General features: G+C 39.7%; 1 protein-coding gene across 3 annotated transcripts in view; it reads right to left on the bottom strand.

The window, feature by feature from the left end:
* The window catches only part of LOC127421987 (mastermind-like protein 2), a 147,713-nt gene that overhangs the window by 39,211 nt on the left and 87,117 nt on the right, over positions 1 to 21,385 (bottom strand). For all 3 annotated transcript variants that reach the window (XM_051665277.1, XM_051665278.1, XM_051665279.1), the window contains exon 2: positions 2,920 to 4,188. In XM_051665277.1, coding sequence (XP_051521237.1) covers positions 2,920 to 4,188 — 1,269 coding nt within the window. The remainder of the gene's footprint in view (positions 1 to 2,919; positions 4,189 to 21,385) is intronic.

Below are 21,385 nucleotides of genomic sequence, written 5' to 3'. Positions count from 1 at the left end.
TCAACTGACTAACATGTACAGTAATACGGTGCCAAAATAAGAGTTCCCCAGGAAATATTAAATATCATATTCTTTCCGACAATAAAGAACTTGACCGTGACATACTCATAATTTCTACTCAGAAGTGGGAATTAGGATAATTCCAACAGTATGTAAAGGAAGCGTTATATCATGAAAACATGAATTTCATTTGATCTTTTGAAATAAAAGAGTTCAATGTTCTAAGAAAGCATTATGTAATACTACATTTAAAGCATTTAGAAGATGCTTTTATCCAAAGTAACATTCAGTGCATTTGGGGTGTACATTTTATCAGAGGTGTATAGTAACGAAGCACAAATACTTCGTTACTGTACTTTAGTACAGTTCTTTAATATTTGTACTTTCCTTGAGTATAAATATTTCTTTGGACTTTTACTTTCACTTTACACAAAAAAAATAACAGCTGTACGTGCATAAATGCATGCAGATCGGCGAGTGATGTGTGATTCTTTGAAAGAATCATTTGAGTCGAAACTTTTACATTTGATTCATTTGAATTGAACAAAAAGATTCAAAAAGCGGTCTGAATGATTCATTTTGTGAATCACGAATCTGAATCAAAATAACAAGCATAGCAAGTGTTCCGTCGTCTGTCTCCAATGGGGAAGACTGACTTTTTTGACTAACTAATTTGATAAGTTTAGGCTTAAACATTACAAAAGCTGTTAAATAATGAAGTTATTTGTGACTGATCACAACCCGCCTTTCCAGGAGAACTGTTCATTTAAAAGTCAATCACATGCGTTTATATTTTACATTTAAACAAGGTATGAATAATTACCAGCGCTCATGAAAATGTCCAACAATATTTATTTTTATTTTTTATGAAGATGTGAATGGTCTTTGCCTAAGCAAAACTAGTTTTCTGGTGGTTGCTAAAGTGTAATATTTGCTTTGTAGCACATTTATGCTACAGTATGTGGTAACTAGGGCTTTCTGGATGGTTGCTTGGGCATGCTATGCCGCTGTCAAGGTGATCTCTGCTGTGTGTTTTGGCGCATTGCTACAGTATGTGGTTGCCAGTTTGTTACTATGCTGTTGACAAGTTGTTTTCTGTGTTTTTAGCACATTGCTCTACAGTTGACAGGGTGTTCTAGGTGGTTGTCAGGTTGTTGATATGCTGTTGTTAAGCTGTTTTAACTGTGTTTCAGCACATTGCTATGCAGTTGCCAAGGTGTTCTGGGTGGTTGCTTAATGGCCCAAATGAAAAGAGCCCACCCCCACAAGTCTCTGTTCTGGTCACTAATATGACTCAACTCCCTCCTTCAATGTTCCAATTTTTATGGACTGTGGTGTTCATTTACACTCATCCCATAAATATGATCATTCTGATGTGACTTGAATGCACCATTAAAGGAATAGTTCATTTAAAAATGAAAATTCTCTCATAATACTCCAGTGGTTTCACCAATGTCTTCTGAATGGATCCAGTTGGTTTTGGGTGAGAATAGACCAAAATATAACTCCTTTTTCGACTATAAATCTTGACATTAGCAGTCTCCTTGGCGATCAGGATTTCAAGCTCGATTACACTTCCTATAGCGCCATCTGGGGCTCTGTGCATGCGTCAAGCACTAGAAAGTGAAATCAAGCTTGAACTCATGATCGTGCCTAGAGATTGCAATGGCAAGATATACAGTGAAAATTAGTTACAGATTTTTTCTCACCCAAAACCAACTGAATCGTTTCAGAGGACATGGATTTAACTACTGTAGTAGTATGGATAACTTTATGCTCCCTTAATGTGCTTTTTGTAGCTTGAAATGTCTGGCCACCATTTACATGCATTGAATTGACCTACAGAGCTGAAATATTAATCTAAAAATCTTTGTATGTGTTCTGCAGATGAAAGAAAGTCATTCACATCTTGGATGGCATGAGGGTGAGTAAATGATGAGCATCACCAATCAAATAAGTTGCCGTGGGTTTAATGAATTGTTCCATAATTTATGCAATTTACTTGTACTTTTGATACTTAAGTAAATGTAATATCAGTTACTTTAATACTTTTACTTAAGTTGTTTTCTCATGAGCTACTTTAACTTTTACTTGAACCAGCTTCCATGAAGGTATCTTTACTTTTACTAAAGTATGACAAATGGATACTTGGATATACGACACTGCATTTTATCAATCCATGCATTCCCTATGAACTGAACCCATGTCCTTGGCATTGCCAGAGTCATGCCATACTAGTTGAGCTACAAGAACTCATAACAAAAAAAAACGTGAAAATCTGCAAAACACTTATGAAAGCACATTTCAGAATTTATTGTTTTGCGAACAGTGTTGGGTGTAATCTAATTTCAAAGTAATAAATTAATGTAATCTAATTTTTTTTAAAGTAGTGTAATACATTACATTTAAAATTTTAGTAATCAGATTACAGTTACTAACTTTCAATTAAGTTACCTTTAAGTAAATTACTTATAATAACTCATAATAGTATTATTTATACAGAATATAAAACATGAATTATGATAAAATGTACATCTCTTTGCATTTCGAAGACAGCTAAACGGCATATGGCCCCTAATTATTTATTGTAAAGGAGAAAAGTGAGGTTCTAAGTAGGGATGGCAGGGCTCCAGACTGTGACTAAATGGTTGCATTTTGTGAACTACAAAATTCGCCAACTCTCTGATTGTGCGCTGTCGTTTTTTGTTGCGTATGAGAAATATAAAACGGCAAATGTTTAAAACATGAAAGGAAACAGCTCTACCCGGATCAGTCAGCGCAGCTCAAGGCTCAATGGACAGATCAGCATGTTATGTGTTAAAAATAATGGTTTCGGCATCTTAAACTTTATTTTGCATTTCACACAATTCCATAAAACAAAACAGGCTATTCAATTAATAGATAAACACAATGCCCTACCTGTCTCTGCTGTGCCAATTTGAAATTGATTGCTGGACCATGCTGACAGAGTTGAGGCCTTTGACTCAGGGGCTTAGCTTGTAGACAGGATGAAGGCTGTATGGGCAGCTGGCAGTTCTGAAAGTGCATGGACTGGCCTGCTGTAGAGCACTGCTGCTGTTGCATGGCTGCTTTGTTTGGTGTAACAGCCATAAGGGGCATCTGTTGGCCTGTGGTAGAAGGTGGTGCTTTAAGCCTGAAATTCTGCAGTGGCTTACTGCCGAGAACCTTTGAGTCGATGTGATGGGAGGGGTTGAATCCATTGGGCTTGAGAAAGCAGTTGGGTATGCCTTTGGCTTGACCAGTACTCTGAGAGCTGATTCTCTGCTGAGAAAGGGAAGCATTATTTTGAATAGTCTCCTGATTGAAAGAAGTAGGGGTTTGGTGAACATCCAAGGCTGAAGACCAGTTCCTCGCCCCTCCTGCTTGACTCTGTTGGTGGTTACGATGCATAGAGTTGGGCTGTTGTTGGTTAGCAGCCATTTGCTTTAGCTGCTCAGCATGTGACATCTCAGGCCATGTTGAAAGACCTCTAGAAGGCACCCCAGTAGGTAACTGACCATGATTCATCTGCTCTGAAGTGATTGGTGAGGTTGATAAAGTTGTGTTGGCCATGGAGAAGGAAGGTCCAGCGGAAGATGGTCTTAACTGTGGAGATCCTCCAGCTGTCTGGCTAAAATCTGGTGAATACTCTGTCTTGATTGGCTTATCTAGGTGAATACAAGGAGGAGCTGCACCAACTGAACTGGGTCGGCCCAGATCCAATCCAAAGTCATCATCTTGCTTTAGCATCTTCTCCAGCTCCAGATCATTGAGCGATGGCACTGACTTGGTGAGCTCATCAAACAAGTCCTGGAGCTCTGGGTCGATCTGTCCATTTCCTTCCTCTTTGAAGTCAAATGACAACATGGCAGGATCTGTCAATGACTGGCCGCAGGTCTGAACCTCAATTGGCTCCTTCTTCATATCCCTCAAAGTTATGTTGAAGAGATCGCTGCTAACTCCATGGGACATCATGAAGGTGTCCTTCCTTTGAAGCAGGTTACCCTGGGCGGCATCCCCAACCAAATTTCGAGACTGCCCTGAAGCCATAGAACAGGAACCAGCTCGAAAAGGGTTGGGCTCCATACGGAGGCGCTTGAAGTCGGATCCAGAGACCCCACAGGAGTGTCCATTCTGCTTGGGATTGTATCCAGGAGATTGTGCTTCAATCTTTCTCCTCAGTCCCTGCTAAAATACACAAAAAGAAGAATTAACTAGTGTGGTGACAGAAATGTCTAAACAGAGACTAAAATGATTGGCAATTAAAAGTGATATCATTAAGCAGATTTCTTAAATATAATTCTTCAAAAGCCTTTGCTCTTGCTTTCCACAGCCAAAATGAGCTAATTTTCTGCTCAAAAAGGAGACAAGAGCACATAATGTAACAAGACCATCTCTATCTAATTAATGAACTCTTATTAAAATAGTCTTTGATGTTTCAAACCAATTAAAACTATGATGGGAGTTCTAAATATTAGTGTTTGAAAAAGAAAATGTGTTTCGAGGATGAATTATCTTTATGTAAATTAATCCAACTTTGTAATTTGCAGCCAGTACTCTTTAGCCTTCTTCAGTTGAGCAGTTTGCATTTTAATAGAGACTTATAAGATTTAATATAGTAAGTTTATGATTTCCCCTGATAGGGGAATACCTGCAGAAATAGGTTAGATTCCTACTTACTAAGAATATGTGTACTATACACAGATAATCTTACTTATATGATTAATATACCTGAATCCCCTGCTGAAAAGAGAAGCTTAGACAGGCATGAATTTCCAAGATGGTTTATGCTGGTTGGTGCAAGTCTAGCAGGTGGACCAGCAAAGCCATGTTGTTCCCCAGCAAAAAAATGTTATTCAACCAGCATGGACTTTCTGATGAAGCTGGTTAACTGAGAGACGATTGCTGCTTAAGCTAGTTAAGAAGCCTGGTAAGGGCACTACCATACCAGAACCACAACATATGCTGGTGACCAGCAATGCTGGTCTTTACAACAGGATCATTGATGAGGATCATCATTTCAGCTAATCCACCTGCTTTACTAACAGCAGGTCAAAACCTGATATTAACTGTGCAGATAAATTTAGCCATCAGATAGATAGAGCTGTTAGACAAAAGAAGGCTTTATCTGTCTCATCTCATTTGCATGAATCACATTTCCCACTGTTGGCTTGCAGTAAAGATAACAGCATTTTCCTTGTGCAAAACTGTTCTCTTTGTTCTCCATGTCTTAATTTATGTAAATTATGCCTGCACAATGACTCCTACATCCCGTTTAAGTAGGTTTATAGGAGCGAAATGTAGTGAGACAGTTGTCAAGGACAGTTGAGGAAAATGTTACTACACTGTAAAAAAAATTGTCAGATAACCTAAAAATGTGGTAACGACTAAAAATGGTTTTATTCAAGTAAAAAAAAAAAAAAAAAAAAAAAAACATTTAAATGAAGGAATCAACCTGACTACATTGGGTAACACCAAACAAAAGTATTTTTTTAAGGGTCAGGTAGCAAATGGCTATCGTAATTTACTCACTTCTATGACTTTCTTTCTTGCATGGAACACACAAGAACATTTTAAAGAATGTTCTGTTCAATTGCAATGAATTGTCACTGAAGCTGCCAAGCCTAAAAAAATGACGCAAAACCCCAAGAGTTCTGAATTCATATCATACCTTTGTAAAAAGAACACAGTGAAATTTAATTTGCTATTCACTGAAACTCTCATGAGAGTTCATTAAAAAAGTGCTGATTTCCACACAAAGCTATTGTATAACTTCAGAAGACTTGGAATATAGTACACGTCTTATGTACTATATTTTCAATATTTTAATGGTGCTTTTGCATTATCTTTGAAGATTGTAATTGCATGAAACAGAGCGAGCAGTAAATTTTGTTTTCCATGGAAAAAAAAGTCATATGTTTATGGAGTGACATGAGGGTGAGTAAATGATAACAGAATTTTCATACTTGGATGAACTATTCCTTTAAGGTAACATTTAAAAAAAAAAAGAATTATAGTGGAGTATGATGAATGTAACTTGACAGAAAGAATAATCATGAAATAGCTGCTGGCCAAAACCACCTTAACCAACATTATTTCCGACCAGCCGCAATATTGCCGGCACATGGATATGCATAGTTATTCAAACACCATCTGACATTATTGCTCACAGAGAGAGATGTGTGTTGAACTCAACATCATTATCAGCGCATGGATGGGTAATGGTGGTGCAGTTTTCACTGTAGCGGCAAATTGGAGGCATTTCCATTTACTGGAAATATTACTGGGCTGGGATGTTTTATGCCTTCAGGACTAAGAACGATCCAATTCCCCCCTTCCAACCCCTCATGCTCTCTGTCTCTCAGTAGCCAGTGTGATATTTATTTTTCAATTTTCCATTCATGTATATATTACAAAAAGTATGAAACGAGATACATGCCAAAGTTTAATACCTAGGGTAAGAGGTTTGTTCAAATGAGTATAAGCAAAAGCAATAGTGATGCTGACCTTAGCAAACACCACTAATGATATTGTGCTTTAACACAAAATGAGGCTAAAGCTGACATGATACAACCCATTCTTCAAAACACAGCTGCACTTACGATCAGCCAAGATTTTGTGCAAGATCAGTGTATCTTTCTTCACATACCTACAGTAACTACTGTAAACAGCAGTAGTTTCTCAATCCTTGGTCAACCCTTTTAGCACTGAAATATATATCTCCTCCTTGACCCAGCCATTATTTTTTTCCTCTGTAGTGGACATTTTGTTTTTTATGTTTCTCTGAGACCATACATGCCACAGTTGACACCCCGGCACTTTAAAGACATTCTGTGGTCTTTAAAAAATGTCTGAATCTTTGAAACATGAGATATTCCTATGAAATTAGATTTCTGTACCTGAGTGCTGACAAACACTATATATACATTGTCTGAATTCCCAGCTAGCTTTACCCTGATAACACTGTCCCCATTGTACAGCATAATAGAGTAAAGCAGTGGTTCTCAACTGGTTTTGTTTAAAAATGAATAAAATGTCAAACATTGAAATGTATAAATGTGACCTGCTTCATCATTTTGAGCCACTTTGAACCAGAAACACATTTTAAGTTTTATGCAGTTAAGTAAAAAGCAAAGTCTTTGCTTTCTACTAATATAATTATAGTGTCTGCTCCCAACCATTGTCGAGATATGAGAGGAGGCAGATTGCCATCTCACGATTCAGGTTTTTTCCCATATTTTTTAAATTCATACTTCATTTCCTTTTGATACAATATATTACATAAAAAGTAGGCCAATATAAAATATACACTCACTGGCCACTTTATTAGGTACACCTGTACATCTACTTATTCATACGATTATCTAATCAGTAGTGTAATGTATCAAAAGTGTGGCAGCAGTGTAATGTATAAAATCATGCAGATATGGGTCAGGAGCTTCAGATAATGTTCACATCAACCATCAAAATGGGGAAAAATGTGATCTCAGTGGTTTAGACCGTGGTATGATTGTTGGTGCCAGACAGGCTGGTTTTAGTGTTTCTGTAACTGCTGATCTCCTCGGACAACAGTCTCTAGAGTGTAAAGAGAATGGTGTGGAAAACAAAAAACATTCAGCGAGCGTCTGTTCTTTGAGTGAAAATGGCTTGTTAATGACATAGGTCAGAGGAGAATGGCCAGATTGGTCCAGCTGACAGGAAAGTGACAGTAACCCAAATAACCACACGTTACAACAGTTCTATGCAGAAAAGCATTTCTGAACGTACAACACATCAAACATTGTAGCGGATGGGCTACAGCAGCAGAAGACCCCTCTGGGTACCACTACTCTCAGCAGGAAACTGAGGCTGCAGTGGGCACAGGTTCACAAAAACTGTACATTAGACGACTGGAAAAACATCGCCTGGTCTGACAAATCTGGCTTTCTGTTGAGGTCCACAAATGGAAGGCCCACTGCAGCCTCAGTTTTCTGTTCTTTGCTGACAGAAGTGGAACCCAACGTGGTCTTCTGCTGTTGTAGCCCATCCGCCTCAAGGTTTGACATGTTGTGCATTCTGAGATGCTATTCTGCTCACTACAATTGTACAGAGAGGTTATCTGGGTTACCGTAGCCCTTCTGTCAGGGGGTTAACTTTTTGTTTTAATAAACCAAGATGCGTCTGTGGGTGTATATCATGAATCAGGACACATTTGTTTGCATTTTGCTTTGCGATTTAACTGGACAAGAGCATGAGAGGGGGTGTAGGGAGTAGAGTGCACTTCTGTGTGCACGAGAGAACATTGCCGCAGTCACCTGTCACTTAACATCTCTTGTTACAGTCGCAATGAGCACTCATTACATACAAAATAAAAAATGTGCCACTTATTATAACACACTCTAACGAAATGGAAACTCCTGCTCAATAACTGCCAATGTTTCTTCTACATTAGACATTTACCTAACAAAAGCTATTTCAAAATGTGTTAGGTACAAATACTGGCCAAGGCAAAAAGTTGTCCCACCCTTAAATTAAGCCTATAGCCCAAACATATGAACTATATAGTTTTATATACAGTATATGTTCATTTCCACATATCAGATTTCTGTAAGGGAATTTATATTTAGTACCTTTTAACCTACACTGTTAATAAGCATACAATACTTATATTTTTGTATGTTCATTAGGGCTGCAACTAACGATTATTTTGATAATCGATTAATCTAACGATTATTAGAACGATTATTCGTCTATTAAACGATTAAAAGGTTGTAATAAATGTGCTTACTAACAATAAAGAGGACAAAATCATCTTTTAAAAATACCTCTAAATGACATTCACTGAATAAAGAAGAAATTCACTGCAAAAAATCCTATTGTTATTGTCTAAAAATCCTTAAAACAAGATAAATTTACTTGAGAAGCAACATATAAGATATTTAGATTTGCTTTAAGAGAATGTATATTAAATATAAGTGTATTTTGTATATAAGTGTATTTTTTTCACTTGGTTATACTTCTGTGAGTGCAGTAAAGACAAAATTTACTTATATTCAAGATCTATTCTCTAAAAGCAAGTCTAAATATCTTATATGCTGCTTCTCAGGTGAATTAATCTTTTTTTAAAGGATTTTTAGATATTTTAAAATATTTGTATTTTTAATATTATTCAACATTCTCAGATAAAAATTTTTTTCTTCTGCAGTATAGCTAGAAAATGTATGTTGTTTTAAAGGAGTTTTAGATATTTATATTGGAAAACAAGCCAAAACAAATCAAAAATGTATTTTGTTGCAGTGTATAATGGGGCAAAGACTACCTCTCTCACCTTTCAATTCACTTCAATCTATCTTTAACTCACAAAAAAAAAAAAAAAAAAAAACTCTCTTATTAATAAAGCTGCATATTGCCAATTTTCTTCACGATAATATTGTATTGACACATATATTATGATTCAATAAGTCTGAGCCATCACGTTATAATCTAGCTGCATTAAGTGTGCGCGCTCGAGGGATGAGCGTCCCCGCGACAGAGTGTCATAGAAGAGGCGCTGTGTGTGATTGTGTTGTATTATAATTATTATTTTTACATTTCTTCAAAAATAATACCTACCTTTTTAGTAACCTTATTTTCGGATCAGTCATGTACTCCTCTGTAATGATGGCATGATGACACTGAGCTGTATCCTTAAAAGCGAAGGCTCACTAAAAAAAACTCTCTTGTTTTTGTGTGGTCTCTTGACTTGCATCAGCTCGTCCCTTTCAAAGGCTGAGTTTGAAATTGCATACTGCTATACTACTCTTACTATTTCTGCAATAGATAGATACGGGTAGTATGTCATTCCGAACTCTGCCATAGCGATCTGCCTCCTCCACTGAGAATGAAAGGGGGGCATTATGGCATTGATCGACAACATATTGAACAAATCAGTACAAAGTTCAGGCAATGTCTCCTCTCACGTAACTTTTTGCCTGTATTTTTAGTTTTAGGTCTAACTTTTGGTTTGTCATTTTCGATGGTTTCATACAATCTGTGGCAAATAATTTACCCCACAAAACAAATTGTAATTGACACAAATCAAGTTCATATTTAATATAGCCTGGGTTGTATTTTGTTCCCCTTCATAGTTTTGTTCATGGATGAGGATGAAGGCAAATCACACAATCTGTCCATGTTAGCATGTTTGACAGATTAATTTTCGCCAAAATACCAGTTTAATTGGATGTACAGCCTTTGACGTCAAGTTTTTTCTCCTCCTTTTTAAAAGTTGATAAGCCTATTTATTTTGCTATCCTAACTATGCACAATAATAGTTGAATTTTTTTTTACTTGTAGATACGCAGTTCTACCTGTTGTTCCAACCAAATGACCCCATCATCTCAGCCATCAAGGAACGCTTTTAACGCTGTGGAGGTTGTGATCCCAGCCAACCCATCTGTTGACCACAACATCACCATTCATCTTGGTTATGCTACACCAAGGCCAACCAGGACAGCCTGGAACCCAGGAGTGGTGATTGATGACCAGCTCAACTTCACCCCCCACATCTCATCAACCGCCCAGCCTTAAAGGTTCATGCTTTACAACATCGGGAAAATCAGACCTTTACTGTCAAAATATGCTGCGCAGCTCCTGGTCTAAGCTCTTTTCATTTCAAGACTGGACTACTGCAATGCACTCTTAGCCAGCCTCCCAGATAGCGTGATTAAGCTGCTGAAAAATGGTCCAAAACGTGGCAGCGCATCTGGTCTTCAATCAACAAGAGGGCTCATGTCACCCCCTCTTCTAATTTCACTTATATTAAACTTCCTGGTGCTTGATGGATTCATAGAGCACGTGTACATGCACATTCATGAAAATCTCTTTTTGTTTTGCAGAAGAAAGTCATATGAGTTTGATTGGGCATAAGGTTGAATAAATGATGAGAGAATTATGATTTTGGGGTAAACTATTACTTTAAGAAGGCTTGTCCTGAGAGGTGACAGCAGAGCACGTGTGTGTGTGTGTGTGTGTGTGTGTGTGGTTTCAGCTACATGTGCTGCTAGCAAGATGAGCAGCATGCTGATTGTGAATGCCACTGATAGAGAGCTCAGAGTGATCAAGGCGAGAGGAAGATAAATCCATCGTCCTGGAAGCAGCTGTCAGACCTGTGGCACATCCTATAGGCCTGGCCTGACTGTATTTGTCTTTGTGTCTGCCTGCTTTTGTATACATCAAAGCTTACATATGAAAGTGTAAATAAGAGTAGTACAATAAGTGTTTCCAAAACCTTTTTTTGTCTTATGTACCCCCTAAGCCCACTCAAATGCTCAAGCCCCATTATTTATGCAAAAGTAAAGGATTTGAACAAACATATAACCATAAAGAAACTTTGATATGCTAGTCGTCCCACACCATTTGTATGACATGAATGATATCTTTGAATATATGGACATAAATATCAGGCATATATATCAGAATTAAAAATTTAACTTGGCAGACAATAAAACGGGCTCTTTTAACTGGGGCCCGTAAGCAACCACCTAGCAACACCTTAGCATCCAGATTTTTTTCGCCTGAAGTTAGTAAAAATCGAATGCTTCTTTTTCTTTTTTCAGCCAAAACAGGCTACAGACAGGAAAGATACCTAAACTCATGTGGCTTATGTGTCGAACAGTGCCCGCCCACTTTTTCAGCCCTTGATTTTGGAAGTATTTTTCCTATTCATTTTTTCCACAGGGATTTCACAAAGTACTTTAAATTGCAAAAACGTATTTGAAAACTGGACAAAAAGACAAAGGTTCAAGACTGTGTACTAAACACCTTTAATGAGGGAATAACTGCAATCCCATGAAGCATTGCGGATAACGTAATTGAAGTAAAAATGGAAATATTTTAAACTATTGATTTAAAGTTGTTGATTATAAGTAGAAAATCAACATATTTTAAGTTTATTTCTAAATATTCTTAAAAGTACAAATATATTAGTAGTTTGAGAGTGCAGGGAGACCAACTCTTTGTGCACGATACAGTAACTTCATGAGTAGTGTAGTCCTTCATTAGGAATTCCACTATTAAACATGATTGGTCTTTCTTTAAACGTTTTTAAGTTATCATTAATAATCAATTCCCCTCTGTAAAAAATAATGGGATTTTTACTTCTGGAACTTGACTGTTGTGTTCACCTCTCCTCAGACACAACAGAGGTATTACTTTTCTATAGGATCAGACATGGTTTTTGAATGTCAGATGATAAAATTGGTGAAAACAATTGCAGATCATAGAGTAAAAACTTGACAGTGGGCTATTTTGAGTTGAGCCAGTAAGCAACCACCCAGAACACCCTAGCAACGCCCTAGAAGCCACTCAAAACACCTTGGAAATGGATTAGTAAATCCTCTGAATGTCGTCAGGTCAGCTCCAACATCAACGGCTGCGATTTTTGCATTGGCAAGCACCATTCACATTTTCGCCAGAAAATGTAAAGATCAAGTTTTTTTTACTTGTAACATGTAACACTCAACAGTGCTGAGACTTAATTCTGCATGTGCATCATGTACATGTTCATGTACAGTACATACATCAGAAACTACTGGGCCTTTGATGGTCTATGTAGGTTTCAGTCTGACTAACTCAATATCTGTGTGTTTTTTGTGCATTCTGCTCTCTTTAATCTATTCTACAGACCCTTCAGGCACAGTGTAATCCATTCCTGTGAGAATACAAAACCCTCTAAAATCCAACCTGGTTAAAAAGCATGCCAAAATAAAATAAATAAATAAACACCACTATTGTGTTCCTAGGGAGACATAATATTTACAGGGGATGCAGAATGCCGAGTGGTGGAATTTCAGTTGGAGTGAAGCAAGAAACTGGAGCCCTGAAACCCTTGTTTCATAGACTCAACTCCCTGCTACTGGTGCATGAGAACTAATTACATTCAGCTTCTGAGTGGAGAGAGGGAAAAAAGAGTGAAAGAGAGACAGAGAGCACTTAACGCAGAAAGATAAACAGGATAAAACATATTGGACTGATAGCTTTTGTCCCTGTGTGTGCTGATTTAATGAACTCCGCTAATCTCCCTCTGTTAGTGAGCAGACACAGCGTAAGGTTTTAAAGGAATAATTCTCCCAAAAATAAAAAATTCTGTGATCATTTACTCACCCCCATATCGTTACAAACCCGTATGACTTTCTTTCTAGAATGGAACACAAAAGTAGAGGCTAGGCAGAATGTTAGCCTCAGTCACCTTTCAAAAAAGATGCAATGAATGAGAACAGTGACATACTGCCTAACATCTCCTTTTGTGTTCCATGAAAGAAAGAAAGTCAAATGGGTTTGGAACAACATGGTGAATAAATGATGACAGATTTTTCATTTTTGGGTGAACTATCCTTTTTAAGATACAGTGCTTTGTTCATGTTTATTTATTTATTTATTTTTAATCTTTTTTGTCCTTTTTGGTGCTTGACAACCATGGTCACTATAAACTGTCATTGTATGGCAAGAACTTGATTGTACGGAAAGAGCACATTCTTCAGAAAATGTACCTATGTGTACCATGGAAAAAATAAAAGCATTTTGAGTTTGGAACGATATAAGGATAAATAAATGATGACAGAATTTTCCTTTTTGGGTAAGCTGTCCCATTACGCAGAGAGCCATTCAGTTTCATTCAGTCTAATGTCATCTTAGGTGCATGGATAGATTCATAAAACTATAGCCAGATGTCATTTATTGCATAAAATGGCATGTTCTGCCTTTACCGTTGTCACTGATATGAAAAAGTGGGGAGCTGCACCAACTGAATGTAGATAAAAAGTATTAGGCATGTCCACAAATGGATAGGAAACTGGTTCTCATGAAAGCCAGAAAAATTAGAGTAATCAGATCAAGTGTGTTCAGACTTCATTCTCACAGATTAATGTCTCAGCCACTCTATGGAGCAGAGGAAAGTAGTTGATAACCACAGTCCAATGGGAATCCCTTAACCTCACTCTTTGCAGTTTACATTCTTGATGTTCGAACTAATGTCTGTTTTACATCCTCTGTAATAAGTGTTACGATTAAGTGAACTAAGTGCAACAAATCCTTGGCTTTATGAAGATGCAAAGTAGCAGTGAATTGGATTTTCAATATATATATATTTTTAATTGACTTCAGATTGACTTGCCGTGCCTTGTTCGGTTACAAGTGAGAATCAATAATGTTTGAGGTCAATTATGATTAGATGAAGGCTTCAGCGAAAAAATTCAGTCTGTTCCTCTGAAAAAGTTATCATATAGCTTCAGAGGACTTGGAATATAGCACAACAGGCATACAGACTACTTTTACAACATGATCAAACTGGAAATCGACATGTTGCTTCCGAAGGATTGTGTACCCTGAGCTTTACTGACAGCACGTTATGCAAGCAGCCTCTAAGACACGGGTTCTGGTACCATAGGAACCAGGAAATGGTCGTGTTCACATAAACAATGGTGAGCATGATTCCGAGGTTGCGTTTCACTCTGAAATAAAATTTTTACTCCACATAACGGTTATGTTTAGGGTTGGGGTTTGGGTTACGGGGTACAGTAAATAAAATATGCATTCCTGTTGACTGTTAGATCTAGGGATGTCCCGATACAATTTTTTGATATCGAGTACTTGTACCAATACTTTATTTTTTGTACTCGCCGATACCGAATCTGATACCTGTTTTTTTTTTTTTTTTTTAACTCCATGTCAACAGTTTATATACATTTTTATAACCAAAATGGATTTTAAATAAATAAATTCATTAAAACTTTAATCAAATGAAAGTATAACAATTACATTTTCAACATGATATTGTATTATTTTTATCAAATGAAGTGATTTTACACAGAACCTCACAGCAGTATTGGAGATATTTTTGTCAAATAAAGTGCTGCATAACAGACCATAACAGGTGTGAGATATTGCTTAAATATAATACAATTACTATTTATTTATTATTAGTAGTAGTAGTAGTATTAGTATAACAGTGAATATTAAATTATTATACAGTAGTGATCTATTTCTGTCATACTTTTTTCATTTAAATTGAGCTTTTATTTTGAAGTGTTTCTGTGTTGGAACACAGGAGCTCTGACGTAATGACGGCAGCTTCCCAATCCAGAAAGCCAGTTGCTACGTGACTCATAGTGATTATTAAACTGCAAAAGGCCACTATTTAAATAAATAAAAATGTAGTCTGTATATGACTCACGCTAAAAAGTGAATTAGTGTTCTGCCTGCTGTCATCTGCTACAAACAGAGCATGCGATGCTCATAATAGTGTTTTCCATGTATGAGTCAAGGATCTCTTAAAGGTATGAGCACATTGTGTCTTTATGCCTACACAACACTGGCTCCACACATTCACAAGCACTAACATTTAAAATGATGCACATGCAAACTACATATTTATCACATTAAATCGCAGCTTTTGCTGTTAAATAATCTCACTAGGACATGACATGATTTTAATTTGTGTACTGAATGTTTACATAGTGACATTCGTATGTCAGATGGCATTGGTTTTTGGTATCGGAGCATTTTTACGAGTACGAGTACCAGTACGTGAGCGCGGTCTCGGACCCGATTCCGATACCAGTATCCGGGTCCGAAATTAACACCCGGCAAGTGCCAAATGCGGGTAAATGTTCTATCTGGCTGGTGAATTTCACGGTGTCATACGCCACTTTGGCGGGTGCTTTTTTGTCAGTTTGTGTCAGCTTGTAAAATAATGTAACATGTTCCAGTTTTGTCATCAAAGGGGTTCTGTAGGTCTTCAGTCAGTAAGATGCAGGTCTATACATGGAACGGCGTCATGATAAATTGAGTCCGCCTGGTAAATTGAGTCCTCTGGGGGTAACCGTTTGTAATGCCTGAAGTCTAGGCTAACTGAAAAATACAAAAAACAACACATCTTTAATTTCACAATCTATAACTTCAGTTACATACTATTATGTGTAACTTATGGTTTAAAAGTCAATAAATGTCGTATGCACAAAGTTATATCGACATACATCATAAAACGATTTTAAAGGATTTCTACTCAGGCAGTGAATATAATACCCATTAATAGGTCCCTCAGCCAGTGGAATTGCTGTGACGTCAGAGGGAGACCCGATTTTCAGGTGGGACTCGATTTCTCAAGACAATGGCAGTTAGCAGTAGGGATACCACACTCAAGTAATTGTATGTGTGGAGCTGGTGTTGTGCTGATGCTGGCTGCTCTTACGAGCTCCTTGCTCACACTCGCGTGCTCTGTTTGTAGCAGCTAATTCACTTAATACAGACTACATATTCATTTAATTAAACAGCAGCCATTTGCAGTTTAATAATCACTTTGAGTCACGTAGTGACCGGCTTTCCGAAGGTGAAAACTTCCGTTTAAACACAAAAAACGGAAAGGGCTTTAAAATAAAAGTTTGGTTTAAATGTAAAAAAAGTACCACAGAAATATATCACTACTGTATAGTTAAGAAATATTCACTGTAATCCTACTACTAATACTACTACTAATAATAAATCAATAGTAATTGTATAATATTTAAGCAATATTTCACTTATGATGCTCTGTTATGCAGCACTTTATTTGACAAAAAAAGCTCAAATGTTGTATTTTGGATTGTGCTGTGAGGTTCTGAATAAAACCACCTCATTTGATAAAAATAATACAATAAGATGTTTAAAATTATTAGTTACTATTTTAATTTGATTAAAATTATTCATATATTAGACACAATTCTGATGATAAAATTGAAATAAACTGTTGATATGGATTTCAGAAAAAAATAAAATAAATGGGTATCAGTATCGGCGAGTACTGAAAAGGAAGTATCGGTACTCGTTTTCCAAAATATTGTACGAGGACATCCCTAGTTAGCAGTAAATCTATGAGCCGGCTCTTTTTAGTGAATCAAAAACACTTATGAATCAGTTGGATCTGACTGAATTAATTGACTCACTCCAAATAAACAAAGAACTGTTTCTGTGTTATGTGAACTTAAGGCTCATGAGAGTTACTTACTGGTCATTCATATGACAACATGTAGTTTAAAATACAAATTTAGTTTTGTTGTAATAAGTGAATAATCTGAAAAATTTCCGATTCCAATTCCTCTTAACGATTCATTCAATAGTTTTCAGGAAGAATTATTTGGAAATAAGAAATGCAATTCCAAACGCCGCCGCACTGTGGGTGTCTGGACCCCTTACGGTTGTGTAGTGTGTGCTCACAAGAATGCGAAAGGTCTCAGACATGAGCTTGTGATGTTGACTCAAGGACGTGAGAGCCCGGAGTGGCATGAACATCCAAACTATAAAATCTTATGAATGTGTGCAGAGAGGACCAGCCTGCCGCATTACAAACATGCTGCAGAGGGGCACCCCCCGTCAAAGGTTTAGAAGAAGCGACACCCCTGGTAGAATGAGCCCTGATGCCTACTGGCGAAGCTTGACCACGTGCCTCATAGGCAAGGGCAATAGCATCCCTCACCCAATGTGACATTGTCTGTTTTGTGGCGGCCGCCCCCGTTACGGCCCCCATGGCAAACGAATAGTTGCCCTGACTTACGCCACCGGCTAGTACGGTGGACGTAGGCCTGAAGAGCACGGACTGGACACAGTCTGTGAAGTTTCTCCTGATCCAGCATTGTGAACGGCGGAGGACAGAAGGCCTCAAGAGTGACCGGATGTATGGTCGAGAAAGGAACCTTAGGCAAGTAGTCAGGATGAGGATGCAATATCAATATCTGAAAATATTTCGCAATTCCTGGGACAAAGTCTAAGCAGGATGGCAAGACAGACAGAGCCTGCAAATCCCCAATTCTTTTTAAAGAAGTGATAGCCATAAGAAAAACCATCTTTAGAGTCAGGAGCTTGTCAGACACCAACTCTAGAGGTTCAAAGGGGGTCTCAACCAGACCCTCAAGGTCTATAGCTATGTTCCATGAAGGGATCTTGGTTCTAATGGGAGGCCTCAGTCACATGGCCCCACGAATGAAGCGAGCGAGCAAAGTTTGTTTCCCCAGTGGCACCCCGTCAATTAAGGTGTGGCAAGCCAACAGAGCTGCCACATAAACCCTGAGAGTGGCGGGGCATGTGCCTACTGATAATTTCTCCTGCAGGAAGTCCAGAACTGAAGCAATCTGGCAGTTAACTGGATCTGCATTATGTGCAGTGCACCACCTTTTAAAGACACCCCATTTATTGGCATAACTTTTTCTAGTGGAAGGAGCCCTAGCACTCAGTATGGTCTCAATAACTTCAGGTGAAAACCCAGTATCCCTCAGTTGGTACCCTTCAGGGGCCAAACATGAAGGTTCCACAGCTCGGGCCGGGGATGAAATACTGTACCCTGTGCTTGAGACAGAAGGTCCCTCCACTCCGGTATTGCCCATTGCGAGCCATCGAGGAGAGATGTTATCTCCAAGAACCATACTCTGTTCGGCCAACACGGCGCAATCACTAAGAGGCAAGATCCTTGTTGACGAACTCTGGCTAGAACTCCCGGGAGCAGAGAAACCGGAGGAAACGCATACAGGCGTATTTTGGGCCATGTATGCACCATCGCGTCCAGACCCAGGGGGGCTGGGTGACTCAGAGAGAAGTAGAGGGGATATCGCGTCTGTTGGGAGGCGAAGAGGTCCACCTCTGTTTCGTAAAATCTTAATCAGATTTGTTTCACTACCTCGGAGTGGAGTTTCCATTCTCCCATCGGTATTTTCTGTCTGGATAGTAAATCCGCTCCCACATTCAGGCATCCAGGGATATATACTGCTTTGAGTGACAGGAGCTTGCCCTGGGCCCAAAGAAAAATCTGCCGCGCTAGTCTGTTTAGCTGGCACGACCGCAGACCTCCCTGGTGATTTATGTAAGAGACTGCCGCTGTGTTGTCCACCCGCACCAGGACATTGCAGCCTCTCAGATGCTGGAGGAAGTACTTCAGGGCCAGAAATATAGCCATCAACTTGAGACAGTTGATATGCCAATCGAGCTGATGACCCTCCCATTCCCCTTGAGCTGGACGACCACTTAAGACCGCTACCCAGCCCGACAGGGAGGCGTCTGTCATTAGCAATCTGCAATGGCAAGACGCACCTAGAGTGGGACCCAAGGCGAGGAACTGGGGTCTGAGCCACATAGAGAGGGTACGTAGCTCGCAGCGCGTAACCCTTATCTGCCTTCGGGGATTGGCCCTTGGATGAAATCTCCTGGCTTTGAGCCACAACTGAAACGGTCTCATATGCAAAAGGCCCATAGGGATCATAGAGGACGCAGATGCCATGAGACCTAACATTCGTTGATACTGAAGAACAGTATGATCTTGGCCTAGCCTGACTTTGCTCAGTGTATTCTGAATGGTCTCGATTCGAGCGGGAGACAGCTGTGCCCGCATCATGATCGAATTCCATACGATCCCTAAATATGTCGTTCTCTGGGCAAGAGAAAGAACGCTTTTCTTGTCATTGAGTCTCAACCCCAGAGAAACTAGATGAGCTAAGATGACATTTCTGTGCTGTAATGCCAGTTCTTGCGATTGTGCTAGTATCAGCCAGTCATCTATGTAATTCAAAATGCGGATGCCCTGGAGTCGCAATGGAGCCAGTGCTGCATCCATGCACTTTGTGTATGTGCGAGGTGATAAGGCTAGGCCGAATGGAAGAACCCGATATTGGTAAGCTTCGCCCCCGAAAGCAAACCTCAGGAACTTCCTGTGTTGTGGCAGTATTTCTATATGAAAGTATGCGTCCATGAGATCGATCGTGACTAATCAATCGTGATGTTGAATTTGTGACACAATCGTCTTGACAGTTAGCATCTTGAACTTGAGCGCCCTGACTGAGCGGTTCAAGCCTCGACGATCTAAAATCAGATGCAATCCCCCATCCTTCTTGGGAACCAGGAAGTATCTGCTGTAGTAACCTGACTCTCTCTCTGGAAGGAGAACATGTTCTATGGCCCCTTTGACCAGAAGAGACTGCAGCTCTTGTGACAGTAAATGTGCTTGTTCCGGTTTCACGGTAGTGGGGACCACGCCGTTGAAATGCGGAGGACGGCGAATGAATTGAATTCTGTAGGCCTTTTCTACTGTCTTTAGGACCCACATAGAAATACCCAGCAGTAGCTTCCACGCTGCCAGGTTCTCTGAAATGGATACCAATTTTGATACTTCCCATTGAGGGGATGTTGGATGTTCCATGTCCTGGGCGACAACAGGAAGCATCGGAACACCCAGCATTTCGCTGGAAACCGCTGCCCCCCGAAACACCAGAGGCGGTGGGGATGGAGAGGTTTCGTGGGGGTGTCGGGAAGGAGCGGGTAGATGTTTTGCATGCCCCGTCCTGAGGGGGGCTACCCCCACAAGGCTGGGCACAAGACCGTCAGGACTTCTTCTTTTTGGAAATAATGGTCCTGAGGTCTTGCTTTGGAGGCTGCTGAGGGCGACGAGCCGGTCCCCAATCTTTATGAGGGGGAGCGCGACTCGCCACACTTTGTTTTTGAGCCTCTCTTCTAGAAGGACCGGGGCGAGGCTGGGTGGCAGGCAGCCCCTCCCCCTGAGTATGGTGAGGAAGGAATTGCACAAAGGCTTCCTCGTGTTTTTTCACCTCCCGAAACCTGGTGATGACTGTATTCACCGAATAGCCAAACAGGCCGGAAGGTGAGACCGGGGCATCAAGTAGGAATACTCTGTCCTTATCCTTGATGCCCATGAGGTTTAGCCACAGTTGCCTCTCCATGCTGACCAAAGCAGCCATTGAACAGCCGATAGCGCGAGCCGTCTGCTTGGTTGCACGGAGAGATAAATCTGTGGCTCGACGAAGCTCTGAGAATGCTTCCTCATCGATTGCACTACCCGCACTCAGGTCCTTCAATAGATCAGCCTGGTATGCCTGTAACACCGCCATGGTGTGTAGCGCAGCACCAGCCTGACCTGCTGCTTGATAAGCTTTCCCCACAAGCGTTGAGGTGGTTCTACACGGCTTTGTGGGTAGAGTTGTTCTTTTTAATGATAATGTCGAACCAGGCGAGAGATAACCCGCAAGCATCTCTTCTACCTGTGGCATCATCATATAACCCCGTGCCTTAGCACCCACGATAGTCGAATATGTCGACGTCGAAGGCACAAAGATACGGGAAGTATAAGATTCCCCCATGAACGAGTCAACTCGTCATGGAGGTCTTCAAAGAAGGGGAGTGACTGATTTTGTGTTCCCTTCCCCTGGCCACCAGGCAGAAATCTGTCTTCTAGTTTCGATCGTTTGGGGGTCTCTTGTTTGCGTGGCCAGTCTAGCTGTAATCTGGCCACCGCACGAGTAACCACCTCGAGTAATTCCTCATCCGCTTTGTCATCACGTGAGGAACGTTCAGAGATAGGCAACTCAAAGTCCGCAGACCCAAGAGATTCATCGTC

Source organism: Myxocyprinus asiaticus, chromosome 31 (assembly GCF_019703515.2).
Source record: "Myxocyprinus asiaticus isolate MX2 ecotype Aquarium Trade chromosome 31, UBuf_Myxa_2, whole genome shotgun sequence".
In the NCBI taxonomy this organism is placed as follows: Eukaryota; Metazoa; Chordata; class Actinopteri; order Cypriniformes; family Catostomidae; genus Myxocyprinus; species Myxocyprinus asiaticus.
Note: the sequence above shows the minus strand (reverse complement) of the source record. Positions and strands in the feature narration are given on the sequence as shown.